Source organism: Bidens hawaiensis, unplaced genomic scaffold (assembly GCF_021521415.1).
Source record: "Bidens hawaiensis isolate Kalapana, Puna unplaced genomic scaffold, B.hawaiensis_p1.1 tig00014356_1, whole genome shotgun sequence".
NCBI classification, from domain to species: domain Eukaryota; kingdom Viridiplantae; phylum Streptophyta; class Magnoliopsida; order Asterales; family Asteraceae; genus Bidens; species Bidens hawaiensis.
Window position 1 is genome coordinate 214,246 of NW_027492241.1, and position 10,342 is coordinate 224,587.

Here is a 10,342-nt window from a genome sequence, read left to right on the forward strand (position 1 = left end):
TTTGTTAGGGTTAGTCTCAAAATCTCATGGGGGTCATCTTAAAATTATACAGGGTACGACTTCAAAGTTTCACAGGGGTCGGTACCAAAATTTTACAGGGGTCGGTCGGGAATTTTTCGGTATATTAACACTAAAAAAAATTTCACAGGGGACGGGGGACACCCCTTCATTGTAAGTGCCTACGCCCCAGATTTCACTAAGGTTATAAGAATGCGTAACTAAGAAAATCACGAGTGAAATGCGCCAAACTATGTACAGCTCTGCTAGGTTCTAAAAATTCGTAACTAAGAAAATCACGGGTGAAATGCATCAAACTATGTACAACTCTGCTAGCATAAAAAATGCAAAAATCATATTCAATATGCAAACCATCTACATATAGTGTCTTCAACCGTGTGTTTACACAAAAAGTTATATCGATAAATACACTAAATACGTACACGAGAAGTAGAGTTTTCATCGAGTACACTAGACAATGCAAGGAATCCACATATTCTTTTTTTACCCTTTTTTATTAAAGCAGAATTCACATATACTATACATAAGCAAATGAACACCAAGTTATATTTAGAATATACTAAAAGTCTCAAAACAGTGTATTCGTAGGTAAATACACTAAATATGCGAACAAATCCGCATACGGTATGCTAACCATGTTCATAATGCACATATAGTGTATCAAGCAATGTATATGCTAAGTTATGTTGAATGTACATAGTGTATTCAACTATTCATTAATCTTTTAAAATGTTTTAAATTTGTTGGGGTATGTATTAACTTGCTCCTTGTATTTAAGTGAAACATTTGCCGCAATTTATTTGGATACTAGAAATTGATAAAAAGAACATGTGATGATTGTGGTATGGTAATTAATTGAAACATTAAAAGATGAATGTGTTCATCCATGAATGTAATATGTACACTCGAACATAATTTAGGATGTTTATGAAATTGTTCCTTACCAGGATTTCATCACCTTTTATCTTTTTTTTAGGAGTAAAGTGTCATTTTCGTTCTTATAATTTGACAAATAATGTGAATTTACTCCAAAAGGTTTATCTTTTGCATATGGACTATCCACGTTTCTCAATTTTTGTCAATTACATCCAAATCACTAACTCCGTTAAATTTAATCCATAGTCAGGGGTAGACATGTCTTTTCACTATTTCTTTATTATAATACTTATTTCAGTGAATTGCGTTTTCGTCCTTGTGATTTGTTCAAATCTGCGGTTTTAGTCAAATAGTTTAAAGTTTGCAATTTTCGTCCTTATCAAATTTGCCATTTTCATTATTGTAGTTTCATTTAGCTTACAATTAAACCTGAATTTATTAACCCCTTTAAATCTGGTCGTTAACCCATCTGCGTGCCCCTCATGTGACAACCAGTTTTGTCGTTTTTTCTCCCATAATAAACCTCGTTCCTAATTTGTAAGCCCCCTCACGTGAGGGGCTGAGGTGTATTTGGGATTTGGAAAAGGAAAAAAAACAAGGGACAATTGCCCCTCACATGAAGGGCGCAATGATGAGTTTAACGAGATACTGAATTCGGATTTAATTGCAAGTGAAATGAAATCATATGGACGAAAATTGCAAATTTAAAATTACTGGACTAAAACCGCAGATTTGGAAAAACCACAAGGACGTTTTGAAATAAGTATTATATTAAAGAAAGAATGAAAAGACATGTTTACCCCTGACTTCACGATCAAATTTAACAAGGTTAGAGATTTGGATGTAATATGCAAAAAATAAATTTTTTGAATTAAATTCGCTTATTTGTCAAATCACAAGAACAAAAATGACACCTTACTCTTTTCTTAACAGAGAACCTTCCATATTTTCTGAAGATTTGAAATTATTTTTGTTTTATTACTTCATTTTTCAATTTTAGGTCTCTACAATGATTACAAGTTACAATCAACAAAGCACAAGTTACATCTCACATAACATGACATCACTCTAAAGAAAAATAACTACAAAAACAAGCATGAAACAATCATAAATCCTACAACAGAATGCATGACTTCTACAAACAATGTACAACCGAACAAATCACTAACACTACTTACACTAAACATACCAAAACAAACCTTAAAACCATCACCATATCAAGGAAGATAAACCCTTATTTCTTGGTGCTCAAAACCATGAACAAAATGAATGAAGTTGTAAAAATGGTGGCCAAGAAAACCGTATATTATACACGCTCACTCTATGAACCACAACCACAATATAATGCAATCTGAGTAAACAGCCATTGTAACGGGTTTGGATAATCTTCATCTTCTTGCTGCGAGGGCGGTGTTGGCGATAGTGGCATGTCTGGCGGCAAGTGGCGGTGAAAGGCGTCCACTGCGTTTGCAACACCGTCTTCGTTTTCTATTAGCTTCGCTAAATCCATTGCTCGAGCTTTCACCTATGAAGATATAAGTTATTTTTACACACAGAATTAAGCCTGTCTACAAGTGTTAAAATATATAAATAAAATGTTCTCAACTAATAAAACATAAAGGTGGTGTCATATATTACCTAGGGGTTAGGGGAGTACCGACCCGAGCGTCTCAAGCTCGCCTAAAAGCTTAAGCTCAGCTCGTTTCAAGCTTTATATCCTAAGCTTGAGCTTGGCTTGTAAGAAAGTTTTCAAGCTCGAGCTTAGGCTAGACTTGTTTATTGTTTATCAATTATTTTATTTGTATACATATATAAGTACTTTACATACATTACGATTATAATTATACATAATATAATTATTTTATCATACGCATATATATAATAACATTTATTATGTAATATATAATTATTATATTAAATAATGCTGTTACATTTATACAAATAATAATAGGTTCGCAATCCTAGCCAACCTCGGCACCTCGCTATATGAAGCTCAGACTCATTTACTAAACAAGCTTCATCTTAGGCTTGAGTTTGGGCTTGAGCTCGTTTAACCTTGGCTTAATTCAAGCTTCTAGTAGTTCACTAGCGGCTTGACTCGTTTACAGTCCTATATATATCCTTCCAAATTTTTTAATATTTCACATTAAATCTCCAAAATTCAAAATAACCTATTTATTCTTTCAAAAATCACTAAGCGTCGCATATTTAAACATTCCACAAACAAGCAAACAAAAAAATTGCTTACCTACAATGGCTTGCTTCACTAATAAATGAAAAGAACCTTATGCTCATTAAGATAATTCAAAGCGATGGCAATATTTCTTATTTGTTTATTTAGTAAAACAAGCTATCATAAGTAGATAATTTTATTTTAGTTACTATGAAATGAACAAATATAAAAAGTTTAGTGTTTTAAAAGGGTAAATACAAAAAAATAATAATAATAAATAAATAAAAAATATATATTTTTTGGACAGGGCATAAATAGATAATTAAATCCTAAAAAGGATTATTATTTTACTAACCTCCGGTTGTAGCATGAAATTTATTGCATTTGAAAGTGCTTCGACAGTGAGCTGAGAAATTGGTATCGGATTCGGGCCTAACCCCCTATGATATATTCTATCACCCCAAAAATATTGATCTCCAAAAAATGGAACATTAGTTGTAGGACACTGCAATTATACATCACAATCGTATATAAAATCAAAATAACTTAATAAACTCAAAAACAATTCAAAAGAAAATATATATCCTAAAATATTACCCCGGCTCTCAATCCTGTAGCAGTAGTTCCAGCACCTCCATGATGAACCTGCAAAATCACAAACGTGTGCAAAAAAATAAAAAAAAATAATTTTTTTTTGTAATTGTGAATTGTGATGCATACTCAATTACTCATATTAGAAAACCGTAATATATAACTCACCACGGCTGCACATTGAGGGAATAGCCAATCATGAGGGCAATCCACTAAAAGAAAAACATCATCTGGAATATCTGGAACTGTAAATTTCCAATTTTACCCACGGGTCAGCAAATTAAATAAATAAAACTAAATTAACATACAAAGTTAAAAAAACTTACAAGTCCCGAGATCTCCCCATCCTCGGTCAATGATCCCCCTTTGACCAGTTTTCCTCAAGGCTTCCAAAATTATATTTGTGGTTTTTGCCGAATCTTCAAGAGGCTTAAAAAGAAACAAATAATATTTATTACTATAACACAGTAAAAGAATAGTTAAATCTGTAAGCGAACAGAGGAACACAAACGGAGTATGCTAGTGTTCGTTCGTTTAACTTTAACCGAACAAACGATCAAACACGACAACTAAATGAACGAGGTTTTCTTGTTCGTGTTCGTTCATCAACAGTATAAACAAACAGTTCACAAACGAATATAACTGAATATAGACGAATGGACATAACCAAGATAAAAATCAATTAAAAGTAAACAATGTGTTGAGCCTAAAAATTTATTAAAACTAGAGTAAGTTGTAATGGGCCTATAAAATTTAAATGAATATATTCACGAATTAACATAAATGAATATCAACGAACGTTCACAGACATAATGAACGAACAAGACATGTGTTCATGTTCGTTTGTTTATAACTCAATGATCAAAAAATTTTGTTCATGGTTATTCAATTAATTCTTCTTGACGAACGGTTCACGAACTATACATTGAAAGTTCGGTTCGTTTACAAGTCTAATCAAGAATGCTTTGCTTGTGACAGAAGCTATAAGACTTTTATAAAGATGCAAAACAAATTCATATTTCCAAAGTCAAAGATTAACTAATTTGACTACAAAAGTCAAGTTATACTTAGAATAAGAATCTCATAAGTCATATTATAAAACTAAACTAAATCTACATACCATGCTTCCAAACCCAATATATATGGGATTTGATCCTTTTCCAATCCATTGGATGAATTCTTCGCGTGGTTGATATTTGGAACCAAGATTCAAGAAACAATAACCAACAACATCCACCAACGGGCCCCAGTCTGCACAGTAATCATATGTAAGCAAACGGGACCCACAATCACATTTCCAAAGATCACTGAAATATGGATACTCGGCCTCTAAACATTAAAAATTATTATAAAAAACCTGGTGTACAATATTATTTAAATCATTTTATTTTTAGAAAAATATCTCTATCATTGTAGAATAAAGTTCTCTTAAATCATATTTAAAATATTACTATTCAAAGATCTCAAAAAAATAAAAACAAAAAAAAAGGTGGTTGTGTTTCCATCGACCCGGCCCATTTGACCCGTAATAAAGATTATCAATTTTTTACCACAACTAAACGCGTCCAACCCAACTATTCAGCATGATAAAACTATTCTCACCACGTGGTTTAGAAACAACATGTGGGCTCCACATGTAGCCAATTGGAAAATGAGATATTGAACCACGATACATGCTAAAATAAGCGATTGGAGCAAGTTTTAACTTTTTTCTGAAGTCGTTTATATATCCTCTTATGCCCCACCATATCAAAAGGTCAACAACTATATACGAAAGCTGGATAAAATAAATAAATCATAAATTAGCTATCAAAAATAATGATTAGAATCTTAAATATAGAAAAATAATCATTTATGAAATTGTACCCAATAACCGGCACTTTGAGGCACACGCGCCAACGGAGAAGGGAACTCGGACGTCGGCCTGCCTATACAAAAGAGACGTAAGAACTAATATTATATTGCTATAATATTATTTTAAGAGTAATACAATCTTGAAAGTCTATTATTCAAGTGATTTAACGGTTATGGCATGCATTGCCCAAATTTATGGTCAACATAATAGAAAAGGGATTTATTTGGTTAAAATGAAGAAGATTAAAAAGTCAAGACTCACGTCCAAGGCATTGTGAAGAACATATGAAGCGGTACACCAAGAGCTTCAGCCACGTGTGCATGCCCTGTCAAAAAAAAATTATAAAGAATGAAACCTTAACACGTTATAATGGGCGAAAACTTTTCAACGTGTTGGGCGATCCACAAAAGGTTTAATGTATTTTATAAACAATTAATGTCCTAAATATGATTACAGAATTTATGCTTGACCCGTTTACTCTTTGGTAAATCTTTAGTTTAACCCATTTAACCCGTTTGACTCGTTTACTTTGTAGGTAAATCTTTTTCTTAACGCATTTGACTTATTTACTTTGTATGTAGCTTAACCCATTTGACACTTTTACCTTGTAGGTAAATATTTTTCTTACCCCTTTTGACCCGTTTGAGACGTTTACTTTGTAGGTAAATCTTTAGTGAGCCCGTTTGACTCATTTACTTTGCAGGCAAATCTTTTAGCTTAACACATTTGACCCATTAGAGATAAAGCATAACCAAATCAACCAGTTTGTATCTAAATGGGTTGAAATTGCCACTCGCTCTGATTTGGACCCTAAATAATCAGTAAAAAAAAGGCAATATGAACTAACCATAAGCAGGAGGATTTGCAATGATGGCTTGAGCCCGAAACGGTTTTCCATTTTTCAAATCTGGTTCGGTGCATGCAGGAAGAAGTGATTCAATAATAGCCTTTAATTGCTTCCTTTGTGTAGATATCTCACCGGGTGCAGATGGAATAAGTCCCTTATTCCTCGCATATCTAAAGTTATAAAAAAAAAATACTTTTATGCGTGTTCTCTAACATGTCAAAACGAGTAACATAAATAAAAATAGGTGAAAAGCTGCCATTTTGTATTTTTAACCTCCAAAATCATTTTATCAAATAGATTCAGATAACTACTGATAAAATATCACTTATGTCATCATATTTGACACGCTGCTTATTATGCCTGTAAACAAACCGAGCTAACATGAACGAGGCATGTTCATGCTCGTTAGTTTAACTTTAACCTAACAAACAATCGTACATGAAAAATTTAAAAAGCAGGGTTTTCTTGTCCGTGTTCAATTGTTAAAAAAACGAATAAGTTTGTGTTGGTTTATGTTCATTAGTTAGCAGTATAAACACACGTTTCACTAACATATTTGAACGAACATAACTGATCATAGACGAACGAACACGGACATAACTGGGCGAAACCAATAAAAAGTAAACACGAAACCGAGCTAACATGAACGAGGCATGTTCATGCTCGTTAGTTTAACTTTAACCTAACAAACAATCGTACATGAAAAATTTAAAAAGCAGGGTTTTCTTGTCCGTGTTCAATTGTTAAAAAAACGAATAAGTTTGTGTTGGTTTATGTTCATTAGTTAGCAGTATAAACACACGTTTCACTAACATATTTGAACGAACATAACTGATCATAGACGAACGAACATAAACGGACATAACTGGGCGAAACCAATAAAAAGTAAACATGAACATCAAATTGTTAGGCCTGAATGAGTGATATTTTAATGTCATAAAACTAAATAGTACAAACAAACGTTCACGGACATAAACGAACAAACGAGACATGCATTCATGTTCGTTTGTTTAACTAAATGAACAAACAATGTTGTTAGTGGTCGTTCGTTATTAACATAAACCTAACGAACAGTTCATTGTTCATTCGGTTCGTTTATAGGTCTACTTCTTGTTTACATAAAAATTTCTAAACTGATATTTTTTAGTCAATCCAACCCAACCCGACCCGACCTGACCCGTGAACTTTATGTAAAAAGAACTCTTACATCCAGCCAAAATACGGGGATCACCGCCCAACGGGTAGAAATCTACACCAGCCGATTCTACGAAAGACCGAAAATTTGCATGTGTTGCCAACCTAACTTGATGACCAAATTCCTGCAAATAAAATATATATAAAAAAAGTTTTAGTATTGCATTATCATAACAAACATATTGCATGGCATGATTCACAATAAAAATTCCTTATATTTACATTATTAAAAACAATATAATAAATTGGGTATAAGTTTGTTAATTTTGTTTGAAGACAGTGTTTTTACATAATTTTGCTGAAAGATTAAAAACAGGATTCACACTGAAGCATGTCACTTTTTGGTTCAGGTCAAGACGGTCCAGGTTCATTTTGGATTGATCCACAGTCGTTTCTTTAGTCCATTTTATATTTTATAACTAATTAATGAACTAACTATGATTACAAAAACTATATTAATACAATACAATAATAATCTAAATATTTCAATAAACCAATTTAAAAAGTGTATGCATAAGAAACAGACTTTAGCTAACATTTTAATCCGGCCCACATAAGTTTAAAACACAACCCAAACTGGCCCATTCAAATGCAAATGTGTCAAAACTGGCCCTCTAATTTAAATGGTAAAATCTTGCAACGTCAATTTAATTTTGAAATTCGTTTTACTGGTGAAAATGAAAAATTGCCTGAAGTCTCTTTGACATGGCAAGAAAAGGTTGAACATCTCCTCTTGTACCAACCACAAGCACTGCAATATTTAATTTTGGAACCGCTTTATTAGAATCGGTAACAATAAAATCATCCATATCCGGATGAAACCCTTCAATTTTTTGATATTCAAACAACTCCGAAGCTACGGGTGCACTTTTAGATAAATCCACTTCCACGGTACCATCACTTTGAATCTTTACAAGTTCCACAATAAGCTTTTGCTGAAAGATTTTAAATTTACAATATTAATAATAGAAATATATTCATATCGGTTAGAATACATATTTTATTCAAATAAAACTCACCTTTTCACGTTCTGTCAATCGGTCTAATTTAAGTTCATGTTTCGGAATCCATGATTGTGTCCACCATTTTTCAGTCATGGATTTAGAATGTGTGACCGGCTTATCGTCTTGAAATAACTTTCTGCGTACGGTTGCGGGTGCGGTGACACTATGATTCAAGGCTTTAAAAAAGAAACAAAAGTTAAAATGCAGAACCACAAATCAGATAAATTTATATATGATGACGACAGATATAAATAAATACAATTTTCTTTCCACTTTTGAAGTGAGGTAGTACCTACTTACATGCAACGAGTAAAGATATGATAACTGAATTTGAAGTGACACTAATATGTATTCAATCATAAAAGAAAGATACTTTGGGAACATTTAATAATTATTATTAATGTTAAAAATTGAAATATGGAATTGGACTTGGTTTTGGGACAAAGGGCAAGCTTAAACTTGACCCAGTTTTGGAACTATTCACGCTTTAAGACGAATATGCACATTATTTTAAGGACTAACTTATGCATTAATTAAAATTTAACATCCCACCTGAAATATAAGAACACATGAACAAATTCATAGAATTGTTGATATCTCACAAAAAAACATATAAGAAAACAACAAATTAAGGACCCCTTTAGTCATTAGTACCAAGCTAACTCCATATGAGAAATCATATAAATATTCAAACTAAATTCATATTGTCAGCCATTGAACTAGACTTTTCGTGAAAACAAACCATCATTGTTTTTACAAGATTTTAGAGATAAAACAACCCATAATGTAAATTGACACGCGTTTTTATCCAAAATCCCTTGTTTTTACAAATTGCTTTGTTTGCAACAAAAGACCAATATCTCAATTACAATTTACATGGAAGCATGATTATCATTAATCTGAAAGCTAAGAACAAACTAGGGGTGGAAAACGGGTCGGGTTGGGTCAAAACGGGTCATGAATCGAAACAGGTTAGGGTCAGAATGGTCAATTAAAAAAGGGTTGTTTTGGTTTTGGGTCAGAATGGGTCGGGTCAAAACGGGTTCAACAAACCATACCACATGATCCAGTGAAAAATAGATTCTAACATCCAACCTAAAGCCTGTAAATGATGATTTTACAGAAAATAAGGTTAAAAATGCAATCTTTTTAGCAATTATGGTTTGGGTAGACATGCCACTTATATACAACCATGCAATTGCAGTACAACAGGTGGCTCAACATTCAGTGATCAGACAGCTTTAAGCTTATAAACAAGTAAACAACTAAATTCTAACATCAATACTAAGGATTTCAAGTTAAGATTATGGTAGCTAACCCTTTCGCAGGTGCGGTGGAGCACTATAACTCAAATCTTTAGCCTTAAAGATCTCTTTAGGTGATGAAACATCTTGATTAGAAGTACTAGCACCATAAGTTTCTTCAATCTTCAATTGTTCATCTTTTGCATCACTATCCATATTATTTAACTTAATTCAAGAACATAACTGCAGTTCTTGAATTCTTGAATCAAATCCAAAACCCTTGAAGCAAATTAAAAACCCACCAAAACCCTTGAAGCAAATCAAAAACCCAGCAAAACCCTTGAAGCACTTAACCTAATTCGATAAAAATTGGTACTTTTATTAAAAAAATACCCAATTTCTTGAATAATACAAAAATCAACAAAAACCCACCAAAACCCTTTTAAGAAATCTGAAATTGAATCAACAAGTAGGTGAAGAACACAAATAAAAACTTAATTCAATAATACCCAAATACCCAATTCATGTGTTTTCAAGAAT

General features: G+C 32.5%; 1 protein-coding gene across 1 annotated transcript; it reads right to left on the bottom strand.

Annotated features, from left to right (window-relative positions):
• Positions 1-1,991: 1,991 nt before the first annotated feature.
• LOC143546504 (sterol 3-beta-glucosyltransferase UGT80B1-like) lies at positions 1,992-10,342 on the bottom strand. Its single transcript, XM_077038163.1, has 14 exons — positions 9,877-10,342; positions 8,574-8,734; positions 8,244-8,489; positions 7,568-7,679; positions 6,361-6,552; positions 5,775-5,838; positions 5,525-5,582; positions 5,261-5,435; positions 4,779-4,909; positions 3,985-4,087; positions 3,827-3,903; positions 3,665-3,712; positions 3,423-3,572; positions 1,992-2,419 (listed from the first exon to the last, which is right to left on the bottom strand). Exons 1-14 carry the CDS (start codon positions 10,016-10,018, stop codon positions 2,216-2,218), a joined length of 1,863 nt encoding a protein of 620 aa, XP_076894278.1. The 5' UTR covers positions 10,019-10,342; the 3' UTR covers positions 1,992-2,215.